Raw genomic sequence first — 22,519 nt, 5'->3', positions numbered from 1 at the left:
CAGGGGTTGCGATCGCATTACAGCAGCTCCATTAAATGTGTTTGATGCATAGTACATTTTAGCAAAAGATATAACATTTGTTATGGATTTTAGTAATGGAAGAAAACGTTATTTTTTTTTTCTTAGTAACTGCTGACTGTCGAAGCAAAACAGAAGGTTAGTATCCATCTTGAGTACGAGCACTCTTTGTTTCCAATCCTGACCACACCTTTTTTCTGCGGGTTGTCATGTTTTATGACATTCAACTCAAGCATTGTCAAGCATTCTCCACAAACTGTCATGTATTTGGCTCCAATTCCAATCAAATCTGGCTAGTTTAGCCACCAAAGTTCTCCACTGTGTTTTTTCTACTTGTTTGTTGACCAGAAAGTTTATGGTTCATGGCCTGACCTGTCACTTTAGCTGAATGTTCATGTCTTGCTGGTTTGCATTGAGTCACACTTTCTATTTTTAGATTATTTATTTATTTATTTATTTATTTATTTATTTATTTATTTATTTTACAGGTTCAGATGATTAATAACATTTCTGTAAAAATGCCAGAAGGCTATTTTTCCACAGTGGCGCCTTATCGGCGGTAAAAGTCACCCTAAAGGAATAAGAGTTTGGATTGTACAGCATTCCGTTCATGTTTTTTCAAAATAAATATAAACCTTTTCAAAAGGACTTCAGGAGTGCATGTGACTTCTGAAAGATTTTTGTTGCACTACCTTTTGCCACGTTTTTCAGCTTTTTATGTTATAAAAACATATTACTTGCAATGACAAAATTGTATGTTGGTCTATTACATAATATCCTGGTTATGGTTGAAGTTGATGTAACAAACTGTGAAGTAGCTGAAAAGGTGTGAAAATGTTCAAGGCACTGCACAATGTTGAGATAGAAGACACATTCTTTTCATTTAAAAAAAATACAAACTAGTACATAAACAGTAAATGAGTGAAATAACGGCATCAACAACAGCTTCCCTGTCGCTACCTAATAATAAGCAACATTAAACCATCCTTCCACTAGATGTCACTGTCATATTTTTTTCTCGACCGTCTTTCTTTGTTTCTAGTTTGTTAGTTTACTGGAATTATTGTAGTTTTTTTTATTATTATTTTTTTGAGTCAAGGTTCCCTATGAAACTGACACCACATCAGGTAATCAGACTAACCAATGAGGAATTGTTCCAGCCATCTTAATCTGACAATGTCTTTCACTTGCTTTCACTAATTATAACAAGCTTTTAGTATTAACACAATTCACACTTGTAAAAATAAATAAATAAATTAATTAAAAAAATGTTAAACTTCCAGCACATACAAATATGAGTTCACAGACATTATTTCTCTGGTGTTGACTTTGATGTAATGCTCAGTTACTGGGTTACCTTGGATAAATTATCTCATCTTTCCACATGATACCAACATTTTTGTGATGTTGACTAACAGTACTAACGAGTTTGTGCTTGCATTATAAAGTTTCATTGCAGTACTGTTTCAACATGGGGCTGTAAAATGACTGTGACTTGTGCAAATAGCAAAGGTTTTCAGCTTACATGTTGAGACATATTACACTGCATAAGCCAAAGAGCACAATATATTTATTTTTTTATGCATGAACAAGCTCAGTCATGTGACATATTGCACAAAATGTGAACAGAAAATAAATAGAAATTGGCCCATGTTGCGAACGCATGTTTGGTCAATCCTAAATAACAAATGAAAGCTGTATATCTCTGCATCAGGTTTTGTTAATGTATTTGTGCTGAATGCAAACATTCAGCACAAATACATTTAATATTCTGGCAAACACCTCCATGGCTACCCATTAAATTTCTCTATTTGTGCAATTTAAATTTCCATCAGAGCATGCCAATATATGTCCATCACACACGCACCCCTCTGTATAAGACCACATGGTAATTTATTTTGCTGTGACTTCACCAAATTAATAGTGGTGTCCATCTGGCCACCCATTTGAAAACTTTCTAGCGACACTCCTGGTGGACTGGACAGGAAACAAAAGAAACTCAAAATTGGTAATAATGACGATTTAAAAAAAAGTTAAAGAGAAAGAGAAAGAAAAATGGTGATCCTAGAAATATACTATACTATTTTTATGTGTTGTAGGAACTGGATAATATCTAAACTGACAGCCTCTATGAAAAAAAAAAAAATCACATAAATATTGTAAATCTCTAGGGTCCTTCAGGAATTAAATTTGTCGCCTTTATTGGTCCTGTGGGATTATTATTATTATTATTATTATTATTTTAAAATTGGCGGAACGCTCCTTTAACAGCAATGAATGGGGCACAATGGAGAACAGGGGCGTGACGTCACTTTCCTAAACCGGGCTTCGGGCAGAGGCAGCCTTTGAGTTCAGTCCGGAGCCAGAGGAGGGACGGAGTCCACGAACGGCAGAACTTTTAATGCATGCGGGCCGAGTCGAACCACCGTGTTGTCTCGGACTATTTCTTTGTAGCTTTTAAATGCATCCTCCGCGTTGATTTGGCTTCACCGCTGCTCGCTGTTGTCTGTGTTGTTCAATAGCTGATCAGTTTTTGTCCTGAAAAGAGAAAAGAAAGAAAGAAAGAAAGCTGTGGTGTCTTTTTATTTGTCCGTGTGAGTCCAACACAGTAAGGTAAGTGTCTAATAGCTCCATAATCACATGAGGTAATTTAGTTGCAGTTTGCTGTAAGCAAACCGCTCATAACTAATTGTGAGTAAATCTCAGCGGAGCCCTCAAGAAGCTCCCGTTCAATCCCACGGCGTTTAACCTGATCTCGCTCGGTGCTGTACAGGGATGCACGCCTCATACTTTGGACGTGTTCAGAGGGAGACGAGTTGCAGCTTTGAACGGTTCACATACTTTATGTAGGGGCTGGGGAACTGTAATCGTAGTTGCTTGTAGTCTCTTGAACTTTGATAAGAGAGCCACTTCTCTCCCTTCTTGACACTTTTACCTAATTTCTGTTATGTTTTGCGTTTATTTAGCCAAGTAATGGCATTCTGCCGCCTGTTCTTGATATGAGTTGTACAGATTATTGGATAGATTTGCTGTTTCTAGTTCAATAAGACTTTCCTGCTTTATGACATGCATATAGATATAAATGATATGTAGAAAACGTGACCCTGCAGCACAACACCTTAGTTTAACCACCTTTAAGCTGCTACGCCTTCAGTGAGTTACGGTAGAGGCAGTATCTTGCTGTGGGCATGCTGTTCATTAGCAGACACAGGTTGATGGGAATATGGATGGTGCAGCTCAGTACCGGACAGGAAAAAAACTCGAGAGTCTGATGGAAGTTCACTTTCCAGCAGGACACTGACCCTAAACACCCAACCAGAGCTGCAGTGGAAAGCTTTAGTAAATCATATTTATGTTTGAATGGTCCAGTCAAAGTTCAGACCTAAATCTAGTTAAGAGTCTGTGACACATTCAAAGCGACGCTCAAGAAATTGGCAAAAATGTCTATGTCTTGTTGAGTGGTGGGAATGCATGGTTCACTTTTTAAATATTTTTTTCAGAAAACAAAAAAAACAAAAAAACAAAACAAAACACTGCTTTCATCCACTTGATAATTATGCATTACTTTGTGTTGTTTCAAGACAAAACATCCATTTAAAATATATTGAAGTCCAAGGAGCAAACATTAAAATCATATCTTGTTTTTAATGGTTTTTTTTTTTTTTTTTAATAAGGAAAAGCTCAAGGAGTTAGAGTACTTTTGCAAGGCTCTGCATTTTTGCTTCTTAGTTGAAATAAAACCCTGTTGCTGAAGTAATTAACATGCTTGGATGCTTAAAGGACTGAAAACTGCTCGAGGCACTTAGGAAACAAAACTTTGGTTCCCTGGAGATTTTTTTTTTTGTGATTTATAACATCCTTTTTGGAACAAATGGGCATTTTCATCCACAGTTGTTAACGTCGCTTATTAGCTGAGGTGAAACAGTTGGATATTAAACAGGTTTATTGCCTACTGGCCTTTTTGTTAATGAAACTGTCATTTTTAGACATTGCAAAGTTGTAAAGACTGCTCTGATTTACTCACAATGTGAAACTCGTGACTCACCGCTGAAGCATGATATATTTTCAACTCCTATTCACCGTTACCCTGTGGAAGAAACATCCCCGAAGCACTTAATGTGTCAGAAATCTTCAGAGTCACAGTTAAAATAGGAGGAAACGTCACTGAGGCCACGTTCAAACATCTGTGTTTTGTTCTTTGCAGGAGATCAGCGAAGCAATTTGAGTGACTGACTGCATGGATCGGACTTAACATGAAGAGCCTTAAAGCCAAGTTTAGGAAAACTGATGTAAGTATTCAGACATATGTTCCTGACTGTATAAACGGTGTGTGTGAGTGTGTGCACATGTGAGTGGTTTGACTCACTGTCTGTGTATGTTTGGCTCAAGGAAATCGTGAAGGATTTTTCTGGCAGAATCTCTCAGCTTTAAGGCCAACAGCAACCTATGGCTTATTGATAGAAAAAGCAAACTGAGGTAGAAGGGGAAATAAATACTCTTTATTGATGAAGTCTGTGTATTCCATTTGGAGTTCCACGTAGAGCTCTTATAAACCGAAGAAAGCTTGCCATGATTGATTTCTTTTTTTTTTTTTGTGCAGCAGCTTTTCGGTTCATACGGTGCGTGTCATTAGACGTTTTGACATCCTGGCAAGGCAAAGAAGTTATTTACGGTGCAGGATGCAGACTTACACACCGGGCTTGTCCCACAAAGTTCGCAACAACTCCTTAAACTGCTCACTACTCCAGGCCGGGATCTTATCCCGTACGCTATGAATCAGTCTTTAGGGAGGAATTTCTCCCTGTCGGTACAGTCATTCATTTGGTCCGGGGTTTGACATGCTCTCACAGCCACAGAAAGTGAGGCGTCTCCACACCGTCTGAATCATCTGTTGTCATGTTGACCCCTCATGACACAGAGCCGAACAGCTAACAGGAAAAGTCTGTGATTCTGACAGAAAAAAAAACAACAAAAAAAACTGTTTTTGTGGGGGATGGAATGTGTGTCAGCTGCAGAGGAGTCAAAGAAGGCTGAGTAAATGGCACATTTGGTTTATGTAGACAGTTTCCAGGAGATTAGAAGTGTGTGGGGCGCTCTGGTTAAATGGCATGCGGGAGAAACTATCCAGCAGAACAGGAATTAGATGGAGTACACCCTTCCTTTCAGAGTTATCCCCAAAACACACAGCAAAGCATTAGCGGAGCCTTGATTGCTGTTTGAGGGAAAAAGCCTGCGGCCCCACGTGTTGCAGTCACTGATTGAAATTTGTAAACTTTTTGCAAATCGAGTCAGCTTTGCGGAGGAGTACAATAGTGTCCATTGTTTACGCAAATGTCGAACGCACGTTGGCATGGTCAAATAGTTCCCTCTTAACCAGTAAAACGAATTCTGCCTCCACTTTTACTACTTAACCGTTTTTACTGCTATAATCTGGGTTGCTGTTCTCAGTAGGCTGAGCTGATGCTGAAGCAAAACACTCGTCCTCGTGAAACCAGTCAGTCGTAGGCGGCAGGAGAGACGAGCAGGAAGACCTGTGGATGTTGATGTTGCTTGGAAACGCAACTGATGCCACGTTAGGCATGCCTTTGCAGACCACCCACTCGTACATTGTCGCATTTGCTCACAGAACTGTTGATGCTGCTTTTTGTAATGTGTCGTTTTTATATCCAAACGTTAACATGACACAATGTGGACAGTTTTGGACGTCCGCATTGCCAAAGGAAACTAAAATAGAAGCAGTGGTGTTTTGCTGTGTTTGTTGGAGCATACTTTAATCTTTTAAGGGGGGGAGGGCACAAATTAGTGTTGTGATTTCAGGTTAAGTATGATGATGGTTTTCACTGCGCTTATTTAACAGTTCACATAAGTTACATTATGCAACTTAAAAATGAAGTAACACATTAGGTCAAAACGATACAAGAAATAAAAATAAAGAAGAGAACTTGATTAAAGGAAGTAAAGTTCAGCTGTCCTGGTAGGATTTCTTTCACATTTATATCCTTTGCCTTGAGACATAGCCTTTTAGAGGCCACAGAGAAATGATGGAATTGTTTAAAGGTATCTGTCAGGAGAAGGGCATTATATCAAAACATCTGTGGCACATCAGAAAAACTCAAGTTAGACCTTAGTCAGAAAGGTGGACAGGATGTCCACAGCAACTCTGGAGGAGCTGCAGGATTTCCTGATATACTGGTTGATTTTCCCTTTGTCTGAACTAAGAAATTAGGTTTCAACCAGTGTGTATTTTCTCTAAAAGAAAACATCCAGGTCTGAAAATCTTTCAAAACCAGGAGGAAAATGTGTTGAATCAACAAAAGATGATGTTTTTACCCCCTCAACCCAAAAGGTATTGTTTGACAAAAACAATTTTGTCAAACAGTGATGTGATGGCAGCTTCATGCTCTGGGGTTTCTTTTCTGGTGCTGGAACTGGAAAATTTTGCAAAAGGGATGAAATTTCCAATCACCTATGTTAAAAAAAAGAAAAGGGGTTTAATTTTTCAACCACTGTGAGTCCGAGCATATCATCAATCATGTAAAAAGAACATAGTCTTGCGGCAGTTCACTGTAAACTTTTAAGATCCTCTTGATGTTCAGAAAATATGTCCATCTGCTTCTACACCGACAAACTACATAACATCCAGCCATCAGTTTTTAGATAAAACATCAAAGAAGACATTGTTTTTCATTGAAGATCATTTATTGGAGTAAAAACCTTGCCAGTTCTGCGGTCCACTCTTGCATAATTTAAACGACTGGATATTTATAAAGACAAAAAGGTTTTACAGGGTAATGTGTTTATCCTAGCCAATAGTCATTCCACAGCTTTTTATAGAGAACCAGAGCCACTTTAATAGAAAGAAAACATCCCATGGGCTCTATTTTAGGTTTTGTGTGTCAATGACAGATTACTTAGGAATTCATCCCTCTCCCAACCTCCACTACCACCCTAAAACAATCCCTTCGTTTGTTTCCTTTTGCAAAAATAATAGAAACCCAGTACCATTGTAAATAGCTTTTTGATTAAGTAAACATATTTCCAGCCAGATAACTGGTGCTGGAGTCTGTGGCTGAGATTTAGAAATTAACCAAACGTTTCACTCCGAGCGCCCTCCTCCAACACGGCGAACCGAGTGAAACAAGCTGCCAAGGCTTCACTTGAACACCTCCACAACACGAGGTCCAAGCGGGGCAGACATTTAAAAAGCAGGAGACTGTGGGAGAGGACAAGATGTGTTATTTTTGTAAGCGATATGAACGGATAAGAGCGCAGTGATAACAGCAGAAAATAACATTGGGTTGTTTTTTTTTGTTTTTTTAAATGACTACCAGGGAGAGCACAACATAATCCAAGTCTACTTGTATATCAGAAGACTTTGATTGGAACAGATTTCTACTTGTATCAGCAAAAGCTCTGGATTCATTCATTAATTCACAGTCAGACGACTTTGGACACAGGCAGCTATTAAAACCAGAGGCCTGGTGAATCCGGTGGAAAATGTAAATTGTTAAATAAGCACAAACAAAACTTTTTAATGATGCATATGACATGATTTTGCATTAAAAATTAAACAAGTTTTGCTATTTTAATGTCATGGAGACCATTTTTATTCTGGAGACCTAAATAAATCAATTGATTTTTCGCATATTTGGGCTTCAAAACATGAACTAATAGACTTGTATTATGGAATAGACTTATTTTATTTAAGGTTTTTCATATCAACATGCATATTACATATTTAGTCTGGGTTTTATAATGTTTTTTTTTATAGATGTATATTCATATTCATATCAAACAGTTCATTCAATCAATTTTGTTGTTTTACCTCCACATGTTTCTGACAGGGAACATTATCAGTGCATCATGCAAAATCTCTACGGCTGTTTGTCCACAACCATATACCAGTATAGCTGCAAAATATACTTAATTGCAATCATCAGTGAAATATCACTTGTTTGGTATTTGGTCGATTGGAACGCCAGGCTTATAAAGCACTGGGGGAAAACCTGACGACTTTAATGACGGAAAGCGTGAACAAGCTTATTTACACATCACTTTGGTGAAATTTCGGTTTTAATGTAAATACAGCAATTTCAAAATTCTAGACAAAGATTTAGCAGAATATAGACAAAGATTTCTGCATGTTTATAATGTAAATGCAGCTTCTCTCTCTCTCTCTTTCTCTTTCTCTCTACCCCTCTCTTTCTGTCGGTCCCTCTCTCTCCCCTTCTCTCTGTTTTGCACAACATATTACAGAAAATACAGCTTTGGCTTTTATATGCCTTTTAAAATCTCTGGGTTTCCTCTGACCTCACTTTAACAACCTCTCACTGATGGCGAAAATGGCCTAACTCTAAGTCTTTGACTTCAACTTCCACAGCAGGTGGAGTGTTTCAGTAATGATAAAAGATTAGATTTTTCATGCCTTGTCAAGGCTGAACAAGCTTAAGAGAAAAAATAAAATCATATTTTATTGCTTTATCAATTTTCAATTAGAAAATCCATCATATTTATATGTTTGCTTTTGAGACAATACATTTAATATAAGAACAATGCTGTAAACATTGAGCAGAAGTAGTAAATCAGCTTTCGCTAATGCTGGCCTGTGTGCTGTTCAGCTGCGGAGTGTGAAAAGGCTGCCTACGTTTCAGGTTGGCAGCGCTGTCCAATTTCATTTTTTTTTTCTGCCCAGATTAGGTGAGAAGACAGCTGGCTGTGTGAGCACGGTCCCACAGTCATCATACACGTCTTGTAGATGGACCTTTGACTAAACGTATTTTCCCACTGAAATTCTGTGCATACCAGAACCTAAAAGGGAGGTTGGTTTATCAGAAACTTTGAGCAGGTGTGTTGTTATGCAAGGACAAAGTGGATCAGAGGAATTCTTCAGTGTGTCTTCGTGAATGTCTTCTGTTTGTCAGCTCTGTTAAGTCATTTCCGTACAAAAAGTGTGTTTTTTTTTTCCTTCTTATGTTCCATTTTTCGTTGTTCCGGATTTGCTCTAGTTTGCGGATTTGTGTGTTATTTTGGATTACCGTATAAAGGCAAACAAACAGTGAAATGAGCTTCTCTGTTTGTGTCTGCCTCTCCGAGTCTGGTGGAAGTGGAGCAGTGTTTAACAGACACAGACAGTATAATCTGGATTCTGGGAATCAGTTTGGCAAACGGCCACAGAGAGAGTCTTGCAGGCATTCTTGCTCTGTCCAGCGCAGAATTTATACATACATTATCTGAAGAGTGAAAGAATAATTAAGTACGTTTGTATTAAAAGATATCCCTTTGCAAAGAAAAAACAAAACAAAGCATTATTTATTCCAGCCCTACATTACATTACCTTTTATCTACGGCTTCACTCAACAGTAATGAAAGTAATCTGACCTGCACTTTTACGACTCTCTTATTCTTGGAACTGCAAGAGTGACCACAGTCAGAAATCAACTAGTACGGTTATTCATAAAAAAAGAGCCTTTCACATGGACCCTCTACAGTTTCTTGCATCCTGTTGCAGTTTAGCAGCGATAATAAATGTTACCTCAGTGGTTTAGACTAACTATAACGTTTTTTTTTCTAAGGTTTATTTTTTTTAAATCACAATGGAATGTGGACTTATAGATAATTAACAGTTTAGTAAGCATTAAGTTTTTCATTTGAACACAATTGTACAAGACGGATAACTTACTGACAACATGTCAAAAAAGTCCTGTTTAATCAGTGGCTTGAAAGAGAACAGGTGTGGCAGTATTCAGGCCTGGGTGTGAAAGTGAACTCGGGTGTGATAAACCACAGTTAAGTTATGTTTTGTTCCAGTTTTTTTTTACATTTCGTTCCGGCACATTATCTATTTTCTGTAGCCGTTTCTTGACCGTTGAAGATTGACGCAGTGTTTGCTTTACCCGAAATGCCAGTTCTCTTGTCTGTCCCGTTCTGAAGAGCGGCAAATAGAAAAGGTCTTTGTCCCTTTGAAGCTAGAATTAAAAGTTATGGACCAGGGATGTTTCGAGTGCGTTCTGCAGAATATTTATAACCTTTAGGTGATCCAGAGTGTAAGTAAAAAATAAAATAAAATAAAAATAAGGATGAGATTATCTCTGATGAACTAAAATCTCCTTGAAAATGTTAACTACAACACAAAATGGACATTGTTTATTAATCACATTTTTAGATTTAATTTTTAATTTCATATTAAGGGGAATCGTAAACACCCAATGACCTGGCAGCAAGTTTTGCCAGAGAACAATTGACCCATATCCAGCTCCTGTTACTGATAAGGAACAGAACACACACTCACACATATGTTATTGGAAACATTGCACACTACAAAAGTACTAAAATTAAAGATGGCATTTTATAAAAAAAGGAAGCTATTTTAATGCTTTTTACACATCATCATTTTCAATCTGTTTCACAATTGTTTCCTGGATGACTTATGCATGTTAAGCTAAAAATGTTATTCCGTTCCCATGTGGCCATTGGACAAACACGATTAGCTGTGCTGTCGAGAAGAAACATGTACACACTAGACATTTACTGAATCGTCATTTTGCTTTTGTCTGCATTGTGGTTTGGATACAAACTCGACCTGCACTCCATCCTATCACACTGCTGAACCTGCTCCCCCAGCTGCTAGACTTAGCAGGATTACTCAAGGCTTACACACAGACACACTCATGCGTAGATTAGTAACCACAGCAGACACACACACACACACACACACACACACACACACACACACACACACCCTCCCGTTTATCACCTCCTCTGTGTCTAATCGATGTGTGGATTATGCTGTCTCCTCTCACGCCCCACAGCTGCTTTATGGTTTCAGTTAATCAAGACAATAAACCCTAAACTGTGTGTTCACTGTGTGGCTCAATTTGAGGCATCCTAAAATTTGTAAAGGCTATCAATTTGTTTATGTGAACACCTGAGAAATAGAGTCCTCCTTATCAGGAGTTATGAAATGTGGCTGCTGTGAACTGGAGCAGAACAGTGCAGAGCATCACATGCTGATCATCTGAAAACATTTCTTAAAAAAAAAAAAATACAGTGCCTTGTGTAATGTTTGGATAAAAAACATTGAGCCTAAAAAAAAAAAAAAAAAAATACAGTGCCTTGTGTAATGTTTGGATAAAAAACATTGAGCCTCAGTTTCTCAGGATTCTCTGCTCTGCACGTCAAGGAATCATGAGAGAAAAATGTTTCGCTCTGCTTTAGCTCAAAACGTGGGGGGACAAAAACACCATCCATTACAATTTCAGAGACGTCTAGTTAGAGTTACATTTTCTTTTCTTGAAAGTTCAACTTGTATTGTTCCGACATAAGTGTGTTTGGTTTGGCCAAATCTGACTTCAGTCGGCATGCGGTGATTTATTCTGTCTGGGGGCATCGGGAGGGCATTAGAGCTGGGAGTGACAGTGAAACCTCTGGGGCAACGTCGTGTTAATCTGGCAGAGGAGGTGGAGGAAGGGTGTGTGTCCATGTCATCATCAGTCGTCAACAGGAATACGGCAGCCTAATGGATATTTTATGAGCCTTGCTTCATTCAGTCAGGATTCCTGCACAGTCTTTGAAAAGGGTGGGAAACTTTGGAACGTGCCTTTAGTCTGGACGGGGGACGTGTTCCCAAACAATTTTTGTACCTTCACTTTTTAAAAAAAAGTTGAAAACCTGAGTTTTGTATTGCAATATGCTGCACTTTGTGTATCCAATTTATTAATTAAAAACAAAAAAAGCAAACACTATTTCTTAATCATTTGTCTAAGCCAGGCTGTGTCACCTTCTCTATTTTTTTTTTATTATGCAAAAGATTTAAAATGATTGTGCTCAACATGCAAATTACTCATTTGAATTTGCCCCTTTGACATCCCTGAAGAATGTTGTAAATGCAGATGTGAGCTGTATGTTAAATGAGAAGCAAGGGGAGACATGGTAAAAATGACTCAGGGAGTCCTTGAACATGGATCCAATTAAAGCAGAAACTGCCTGTGGGACATCTTTTTTTTTTCTTTCTTTTTTTTTTTTATCAGCTGCGTATATGAACTCCAGAGCTTCAACCAGGAAACCTGCTCATCAGCAAATATACCCAGCGCTGTGGGAGATGGGCTCACTGCTGCTGTCTGCTCATATTTGCATGCAGATTTGTTTGTGGGTGTTTCTTGAGAGGCCCCTGTGCTACGTTGTGGAAGAATTATTTTGTCTGCTAAGAGTTCTTTTATGGTGTAAAACATAAAAGATGTAGTTATTTGAAGAAGGTAGTGAAAGACTCGCTACTGCCATTTGCCTTTCATTGTGGCTACAGATTTGTAACTGCTTTCTGGGGTGACTAAGGGGAGACATGTTGAGACATCAATTTAACCCAAAGCAAAATGAGAGAAAAGCACTAAAACAACCAAGAGAGACAAACATGACAGATTGTTCCACATATTTTTGAAATTTCACCAAAGTGGCGTTACCGTGCTACACACGTAAACACACATTTGCATAGCACCACAGCTGAAGGAGAATATTTAGGCCTAAAGACTCTTTAGGACATGAAGGACTATTAAAGAGTTGTAACAGTGGACAACATGAATATGATGAAGAAAGAAAGGCTATGAACAAGGCACCTTGTTGGACTAAGCAAAGCAGTCAGACCCAAAGGCCAAAGTTTGATTCACTGATGGTGAACGACTCTGAGCAACATGCTCTGCATTTACATCAAGAGATGGATGGATTGATGGATGCTGAGATCCATTTCAACTGGAAGAACTAGAGCTTTCCTTACATAAAACAAACTGTATCAGAAAATGCTTAAAAGTGGAGTTTTCAGCTCTTTGTGGCGTAAGAGGTGACAGGCAGGTTTATGGAAACAACTCAGGAACTGTTTAGCAGGCCAAATTCTTTCTTTCTTTGAATGTTTTCCTTTCAGCTTGACACAAGGACCAATGAGTCTGTATAGTGCTTTGTTTTAATTGGACTCTAGTGTTTTGCTTTGCACTACGTCTCTCTCTCTCTCTCTCTCTCTCTCTGTGTGTGTGTGTTTTCAAAGTTCCTGCCTTATCTTGATGAGCGCCGCACTGTTTTTTCCCCCCTTCTCCAGTGACTTTCTAATCAACCCTCCAGTATAATGAGACTGGTTGCTTTCCAAGCCCACCAGTGTTTATTTATAGAGCCAGGGAGGCTATTTGTATCTTGAGGAAGTTTTGTGTGAAGCTATTTTTTAACTGCACCCATTATGGTCCAGCATTGGACATGTGCGTCAATCCTTCAGCTGTATGCTGGAATTACGAGGCAGGTAATTTATAAGCCTCTTTCGCCATTTTCTATGGAAGTGACAATGTTAAATGTATAATTTATGCGCAGGCACTACCTCAAATATAAGTGAGGAGAGTAAAAAGTATTACAAAGTCTTTTTTATGAGTTTCTCAAGAGTTATTTCTTTAGTTAAGAGAAGGAGCTGAGGGGTAACGGCTTGATTTTAATGTTCCCTCTCCTCTGTTATATCAGGGTGTACTCTTGCATGTTGACTGCTGGAAATGTTTCCTGGTCCCTGCTGACAAAACCCTAACAGGATTAGATGGATGGAAGAATGCAGGAATGGATGAATAATCCGTCAGAACAAATCCAGAGGGAGATGTTTCAAATAAAATACAAATCTCCTCCTATCTGCATTTAATTACAAAGGACTGCATACAGCTGCCCTGCTGTTTTTTTTTTTTAAATAATTTTCAGTTGCCATTTTCTTTAGATGCTTTTTCTGTTTAATTTTTTTTTTTTTTTTGCATCAACAACTCAAACACAAAAAAAAAAATCGATTTTGTCCCGCTGTTCACTAAACAGGACCTCCTGCCATTGTTAGTATTTTAAAACATGAACAGGGAACATGTGTTTGATTCACTTTGTGGGTTTTAATAACCCACAAAGTTAATCAAACTTTGTGGGTTAAACGTCAGGGGGAAATTCTTTGAAATTTCAAAGAATTTCTGGGGTGACGTCAGGGGGAAACGTCAGGGGGAAATTCTTTGACTCATAAAAAAGGATAATTTGAAAATTCCTGAATTTACTGTTGTTATGAAAAAAAAACTACCTCTATCCAAGAACTTGAAGCAAATTTCTTAGTTTTTTTGTGTTTGAAAAAAAAAGAAGCATCTGAACTGTTCAAAAGTGTAAATCGGTATCGACCAGGAAAGGTCTGATTGATGCATCACTGAAAATGCACACTAACTCTATAATGAGGGGGGAATCCTCATCACACAGATCTTTTTATTGTTGCGAAATGTTTATATATATTTTTTTGTCTCGATGTGTTTCTGGTACTATTTCCAAATGAGCAAAGAACTTCAAATAAATACGCCGAAACCTTACTTTACAGCCTCCTTTGTGTGTGCTACCAGTGTAAGAAGTTATTGTTAAATAAATGTTTTTGTTGAGACTGTCAAATGAAATATTAAGAGACTCAGATTAATACTTTGCAAAAGAGAAATACATTTTTAGACTGATGTAATCCTTCACTAAAGTGGGGAAAAAAAAACTCCTAGATAATCTATTTGTTAGTTTCAGGTAAACACCCTTGGCGAAGATGGGATGCTGTTCTGGAAAACAATCAAACAATCATTTGGATGCTGACTTCAGAACACCTACAGGAGCATGAGATGTGGTTCTGTGAATCACATAAGTTAATAGTTACGATTTAGTGCAAAAAGAATGTATTAGCTTTTAAAAAAAAAGTGATCATTTTTCCTTGTATCAGCTTTAATCTAGTGGTTTGTGGCTACAATAACCGCATTGAGCATGACACGTTCAGATGGCTAACCTGATTATTAGTGGTTGAGTTGCATTGTGGGTAATGTGAGGACCAAGTTCTGGCAAGGAGAGGGAATGCTTGGAATGAAAACCACAACTTATTTGGTTTGGCTGCATTGATTTTTCAGCTTCTTCTTTTTATGTGCTGTCGATCGGGAGTTCCACAGCAGAAACAGCCTTGAGTCGTCTCGGCTCAGGTAGACATACCGTCCGTTTCTCAGCCGGGGAACAACGTTGCCATGATCTGAATTTGTTTCATCATCTAACTGTGAGGCCTGCATTGTGAAGTAGAAGGCAACATCTTTCATTCTAAGAGCAACCATCTGGTCTTTGTTTAACTTTTCAGAGTGCTTACTCTTTTATTCTTGGTTTCAGACTCTAAACTGTCGCGGTGTGTGTGTGTGTGTGTGAGTGGGTGTTTGTAGTACACAGAGCAGTAAGCAGTTTCAGCTGTAGCCCGACAGAAAGGATGTTTTGTTCCAGGAGATTCGAGCATCAGCTTTGCAGCAGATAAGGGGTTTGAAGTGAGCAGCAACCACTGATGAAGGGAGGGAGCGGGGGATACTGTACATGTGTCAGCCTCTGGCTTCTTATCACTTTCACGTTTTATTCTGTGCGGTTTCTCACATTGTTTTTTTTTTTTTTTTGTTCACTTTCGTTTTCCCTCAGTACTTCACTCTTTGGTCTCTTAGGCTTTTTCAACCTGCATCCACGTTCCTCCTCTGTGGAAGTAAATCTTTTCATGGCTGCGTCTTAACTCCTGTCTAACCTACTTTGCATTCTCATTAAATCCCATAGAGTGCATAATTCTTACTTCTCCAAAAGACAAATGTGGGTTAGTGTGCGATTTAGAAAAGGGGATGGTGTTTTGTTTTCCTGCCGCCTGATAAAAGATGAAAGGATTTATCAAAGTAATTTGGCATGGCTTTGACTTTCTTGCTCTTATCTAGCTGATATAGGGATGTCTGTTAGTCTTTTTTTTTTACCATTCTTTCTTTTTAATCCAGGCAATCTTTTTTTCAGAATTTTATGCTAATACTTTTTCTTTATTCCTAATCTATGTTTGACAAACCGAAAGTACTTGATTTCCATAAAAATGTGTCATGGTGACCAATTATTTTATCGTTTAAAAATAATTTTCAGAATTTGAATTTTAGTCTTACCCAAACAAAGATTTACATTTTATAAAAGTGATAAAACAGCCCTCCAATTTCTTTGCTTCTTGTGTTAGTTTTATTTTCTGGCCATTAATTCATTGGGGTAAAATAAGCTTGACTTAACTTGACTTAAATTAATTATTAGAGTTATTTTTTGTCATATTACTTAATATAATAACTATCCCACATTAAAAGCACTGAATCATTTCTTTCAGTCACTGAATACTCGCTAATGTTTTTGTTTTTAGTATTGAAGTAAAATATTACATGACTTCCAGATTTTCTTTTCACAAATACCCTTGAAAGTGAGGCATCCATAAACACTTTTCGATGCAAATAGCTGCAGAACCTATGCAAACATAAATTTTTAAGTTGGACTTAGGGCTGGACTTTGACTGGGACATTCTGAAACAGGCTTTGATCTAAGGCATTCAGTTGCAGTTCTGGCTGTGTGGCTTAAGGTTCTGCTGAAAGGTGTCTCATCACCTCTGACCTTTCTTTTCCCTGTGGAAGAAACACCACAATGCTGCCAACATTGTTTCACAGTGTAGAAGGTCTTTTAATCTTCATCTTCCTCATAATTTGTGCCGTGGTCCCTACCGTTTTCCCATAAATGTCTGATTTCTAAAGTAATAATTGCCATGCTCGTAGATTTTCCAATCTGAGCTGTGGATTTGTTCAGTTCAACTGCTTCTTGCTCGGCCCTGTTTGCTCAGACTGTCATACTCTTTTTGATTCCGATGATGGACTGGACGTTGCACCCTGGGGCGTTTATAGCTTGGGATATTGCTTTGTAATCTAACCCTGCCTTAAACATCTTCACAGTTTTTTTCTCTGACCCGCTTGCACTGTATTACGCTGTTTATCCATCAATAACAAACCTCAGAGGTCTTCACAGAACTGCTCTAATTATACTGATGTTAAATCACACACGTGTCATGAATGTATTAATTCGCTGGCTTCTGATTGGACTGGGTTTAATGAATAAAAAGTGCTCTGAATACAAACGTACACCACACTTCTCATGTTTTTCTTGTAATATAATGAATGTAAACCATGTATTTTTTTTTTTTTTGCCCTTCCACTTCATAATTATATTTATCTTCAAAGAACTGCTAACTTTCTAATTAAAAGGGTCAGTGCAAAACAGGAAGAACAAGGTTTAAAGAAGAATAAACAGACTGGAAACGGTGGGGATTAAAGCTCTCCGCTATCTCTTTCTCCCTCTGCACGTCTTTCCAAACCCTTGAGCTGCCTTTTTACTCCTTCTGCACAGTGGCTCTGTACTCGCTTGTCCTCGCAGACAGCCCTGAGGCCTGGACAAACAGGAAACACTTAGTGTTATCAGCTCACTCTTTGTGTGTCCTAATGAGCGTCAGGCTAAGGACAGAAAGGGAACACACACCCGATTCTAATGTAAACACGTTCTGGAGTACAAAAAGGAGAAAGACAGGGATAAACTTGAAACAGAGGCACGAGAGGGGTGGGGGAAGACGGAACAAGAGGAAACAGAACTGACAGCAGCAGAGGAAGGGAATTTTACTTCCTTCTGGTAAACTCTGATCTGAACTGTTAGCTCCTAAGGATATGTGGTTTAAATACTACTGCACTGAGCAAAAAGCAGCAAAAAGGGCTCAAAAATCTAACCCTTTTCAAAAAGATTCAAGTTTGCAATGTTTTTCTTTGTTGTGAAGAGAGACAACTGAGAAATAACTACAGTTAAATCCCATTTCTTTGAGTTGAAAGCTGTGCTGGCTTTGCACTGCCTGTGCCAGCACATTATATATATATATATATTTTTTTTTTCATCAGCCTCCCAGAGATGACACTTAACTTTGTATGTGGCCGAAAGTGGAGCAGCGCATTCCGCTCCACTTAAACTTGTCTACCGCAATGTAGCGGGGTGCTGTCAGCGTCACTCTGCTCCGTCCTGACTGTCCGTTATTTCTTTTGTTCAGGAGGGTCACGTGGTCGTACGACTGTGTTCTTCAGTTTTTCCCTGTAAGTGCTCATGCTGAGGATTTCATCAGAGTTTTTACTTTTATGTCAAACTTAGTTTTAAAGGACATAACCTCATTCTGAGTTGTCACAGCTTCTAATAAACTAATGCTTGAAAATAGATAAAGAGAAAACATGACATAAAAAGCAGAATTGTAGAGCACACATTAGGAAGTTAGGCTGGTTTTCCTTTCTACACTGTTTACGGATATTAAAAATCTATTTTATAAAAAGAAAGGGACTGCTACCTCCCCATATAAGTCATCATGGATGTTTGGAAGAGGTGCATTCTTATGAATGGACAGCAAATCTTGCTGAAGAACATAGTTCTGCTGTTTATGTGTGAAGTAATAGTTCCAGCATAGTATTACTGATAGACTGAATTTTAATTAACACTAAAGTATTTGCATAATTTTGTGTTTGGCTCACTCTTTAAATGAATAAGTCAGAGTATAATTATTGTTTTATGTTAGCAAGTTGTGCTGCTTAGGAGATTTAAATAACAACAACAAAGGCTAATGTTCTCATTGCATACTTATGCTCCATCTTTACATGTTAAACATGACTAGTATAATTCACATCACTTGAAATTCAATAGGCACGACTGAATTTTTCCCAGAAATGACCGTTTGAGCAGAGGACCCCCCTCGGGTTGCTGACGTTTTATCACTTATTGGTTGAAATCAACTTGACAAGTCCCCACTGAGTCTGGGAGCTTTACATACACGGGCAAAGAAAAGTTTATTTTAAGGGATAGCTGGTGGAAATGAGAAGATTAAACTTGATTTATTCCTGATGGGGCTATGCAAACATTACAGGATCAGACGCAGCATCAAAGGATATCAGTACGGTTTATTGGTTTGAGCCACATAAGGCACACACTAGTTAGGATTAAGCAAAAAAAAAAAAATGTTGGACACGTTTTAGATTGAGGGAACAAAGAGTATAAATGAACAATTCCTAATGTAACTCCCTGTGTTAATTAGTCTGTCGTTTATGGGGGGGGGTGTTTATTTTGTCACCATTTCCGGATCGTAAAGTCTCTCCATTACAGCCGTTGGATCTGCCCTTCCTGGTATCCACAAAACAAGATAAGGGCAGCGTTGGCTTCTGTTGAACAAACGCTGCATATTTTTCAATTAGAGCAAATGAATATTGTAAACAAAGCTCCTTTTGATGTTTGTCTGTTTTTGTCCCACAGGATGTCGTTCAGATGTCCGCATTTCATTCAGATTTCTTTGTTCTTATAGGAACTTTCACTATTTCAGTCTGCAGTAAATGAAAAACACATGACTAAAGAAAAATCATGAGGCTTTTTTTTTTTTTTTTTTTTTTACAGGCAGACAGAGAAAGAAAAGAAGTAGCAGGGATGTTTCCCACTGTGTTGTGTTTCATTGCCCGTCACTCATTGTTACAGATTCTTCTTTTTGGGAGGGTTATTTAGAAAAATGTCAGTTTTTTTTTTCCTGTTGAAGTCTAGCTTAGTTTTTTTGGTGCTGTTGAAACTCCGCTTTTGCCAACAGGGCGTCAACCAATCTTCTCTTTTAGTATAATTTCACAAAGTCAGAGCACACAGAGAAGAAATAGATCTGCGACCGTTGCTTTGTACAACATCTCTTCAGAGTTCTCAACCACCTCCTGTGTTTTAGTCCCTCGAACTCACCCCACGTCGTTTCTGTGTCCTTTAGGTGCAGAACCTGAGATGAGCACAGAAGAAGATTGTTTTTATATCTAATAAATCATTTCTATGTCAAGTTGGTCATCGACGTGGAAAAAACACAGTGACTACCCACTTTCAATTTAAGTTCAAGACTTAAAATGACAGTTGACCTTAAAAAAGCTACATCTATTAACTTGCTTTCTCTCTTTATATTAAATTTACCAGATTAATTAGAGATTGTTCCTGGGGAGCGGCCAGTCACCTGGTCAGTGAGATCAAGCTGCAGTCATTTTCATTGATTATGAGAATGAACTCAAGTGTCTGTTTTCCTTTGTAATCTGAGAAGAACGATGGTTATGCACACAGAGTCTTGGGAGAAACAAGCCCACAGCATCACAGGTCCTCCGCTGTACTTGGAAGTGGGCATGAGACCCTTTTCCACATAGTGATCCTTTGTTTCACATCATATCTATCTGGCATGTTTCTCGCTGCGTAGCTCTTTAAACTCATGTTCAAACTTGAAAATTCTCCTCTGCGAGCCATATTTTTTAATTCCAGTATTCATGTCACTTTTCCATGTTAGTGACTTTGTGTGTTTGGCAGCAGAGGTCAGTGGTGGTCACCTCAGCTGTTCTAGTGATTGAGGGGATTTTTATAGCCCTCCAGTTTCCACCAGCTATGCAAAATGTGCTGCAGCGATCGCACTTGGGTGTTTGCCCTAGAGGCTATTTACACCCCGTAGTGATAACTTGGCATTTTGCTATTTCTAAAATAAGCTTCAGCACAGGCATTAATGGAGCCAGAGCTCCACCAGCTTCCCTGTGTAGGTCAGTGGGCTATCAGGTCAGATGCTAATGCTGGACTGCAGACTAATACACACAGGTGGCTGCAGGGAGAGCTGACTAATGAACTTATGTTGCCAAGTCGGTGTGGGCCAAGGGTTCAGTTTTCCTTCTTTTCCTATCTGCTTTCATAAACTACTTCAAATGGAGTTTCTCTTTTATCCACTTAGTTCTCCAAATAATTTTACATACTTCTTTTTTCTATGCCAGATCTCTTTGCTCTGTTGTGTTTTATTCCAACAAACTTCGTTTGAGTGTGTTTAGCATGAGATGTGAATGAGGTCATTCTTAAAGCTTTCCAGTCGATGACTTGTTTTAGTGTTAATGGCCTGTCAGTGACGCATTATGTGGCCATTTGGTTTGTGTACGTTGTTGCTCGGAGCTCATTCTTTCTGGAGCTTTTCCCAGTGTGTGCTCGCTGTATGAAAACAAATGGTGTGTGTTTGTGTGTACATGCAATAGCAGAGCGAAATAACATTTTGTTCTCTCAAAGAATGATTCCTCAGGTTTTGGATTTCTTAGCCTTCTAGATGTTCTTTGGAGTTAATTAGATTTTTCAGATGTTTAAATCACAGTTGACAGATTATCAGAGCTTCCAAGGAAGTTAAAATAAAGGCAGGGAAAAAAACCCAACTGTCATACAACACCCTACTCATTTATTATATGTGCTATATACGTGTTAAAAACCTGCAAACGAATGCATCCTCATTACAGCAGCATATAATAATTGCATCTTATGTTTAAGCAATATTTTGAATTTGGAATTAAATTGTAGATTTTTTTTATGGTGCCACAGTTATTAGCATCCCTTGCAACTCTAAATGCAACTGAAGCATTTTTGATTGAAGTTCTTAAAGTTTATCAGAGTATATAGTTCAGAATTTCCTAACCCTATTTAAGATACAAGAAAAGATGTCATTCAATACTGGCAGATGTTTGTTAATATTTGACCCTGCGATGCATGAATTATGATCCTTTGTGTCAGGATTTTTGTCAAAAAAATTTTATTTTCTTAATGCATAAAAAGAGGTAGGAAAAAAATTGTAGAAAAGATTTATTTATTTATTTATTTATTTATTTTTTTAGGTGATCAATTGTAATTTTCTCCAAATACAAAGTTGTTATTTGAAAAATACACCAGTAGTATTGCTCTTTGGGGGTTATCTGATGTCACAATATTTGTTTTTTTTTACCTGCAAGCATCGTCTACAGTAGAAGGAGGGACCGGGTCGGTCGGCATGCTTTTTTGTCTGTCGGCCATATTGGATTTAACAAAAATAATTTTTTGCATTTGCAGCTGACGGCCAGTAGTTGATAGTGTATCTTATTTTCTCTTCCACTTAATACATTCTGTTTTTTTTTTTTGTAATTGTTTTTGTTTTTTGGGAATACTGTGTTTTTATGTTTCATTCTGGCAGCTTACCTTCTTTCTTTCAAATTGTCCTCCAGGTAAACGAGTGGAACAAAAACGACGAGCGCCTGCTTGCTGCCGTGGAGCATGGCGAGGTGGACAAAGTTGTGTCCCTTCTCACTAAGAAAGGTGCCAATGCTGCGAAGCTGGACGGCGAGGGGAAATCGGCGTAAGCTTTCTTTTGATCGTTTGCTTAAGTTTGATTTTGTTTGTCCTTTGGTTTTGTTGCCTTTGCCTTTAAGAAATCAACACAGGACTCTCGTTATGCCAGGAAAAACATAGAGCTATGTTTTAATGACTGTTTAATTAATGCACAAGAATCCCATTCTAGTTTTTTTTTTTTTCCTCATAGAAAGGAATTCTACAGACGGAGTCATTTACATAATAAAAGACAGGGAGGGATTTCTGAAGAATGAGCGTACAATGCTGAACTCAGAACTGTCTGGGAGTCCTGTGGACTGCAAGACTATCAATCTGTTTTCCTTTTTTTGTTTTCCTTTTTAATTAAGGACTCAACAGAAAACTGCATTTCCAAGGTCACTGGCTTATGGAAGTGCTTTCATGCTCCAACACACAACATTAAAAATGAATGCGCAGCCCTAAAAATATGTCTTGAAACATTGGCCTTCATGCAGCCTACATTGCGTTCATT

At 38.2% G+C, this 22,519-nt stretch overlaps 1 protein-coding gene across 2 annotated transcripts in view; it reads left to right on the top strand.

Annotated features, from left to right (window-relative positions):
* Nucleotides 1-2,337: 2,337 nt before the first annotated feature.
* Nucleotides 2,338-22,519, top strand: part of rai14 (retinoic acid induced 14) — a 37,897-nt gene continuing 17,715 nt past the window's right edge. For both annotated transcript variants that reach the window (XM_007566867.2, XM_007566858.2), the window contains exons 1-3: nt 2,338-2,631; nt 4,223-4,307; nt 21,906-22,036. In XM_007566867.2, coding sequence (XP_007566929.1) covers nt 4,272-4,307; nt 21,906-22,036 — 167 coding nt within the window. In that variant the 5' untranslated portion in view covers nt 2,338-2,631; nt 4,223-4,271. The remainder of the gene's footprint in view (nt 2,632-4,222; nt 4,308-21,905; nt 22,037-22,519) is intronic.

This window comes from Poecilia formosa, unplaced genomic scaffold, assembly GCF_000485575.1.
Source record: "Poecilia formosa unplaced genomic scaffold, Poecilia_formosa-5.1.2 Scaffold6, whole genome shotgun sequence".
NCBI classification, from domain to species: Eukaryota; Metazoa; Chordata; class Actinopteri; order Cyprinodontiformes; family Poeciliidae; genus Poecilia; species Poecilia formosa.
This window is presented reverse-complemented; position numbering and strand designations above follow the sequence as displayed.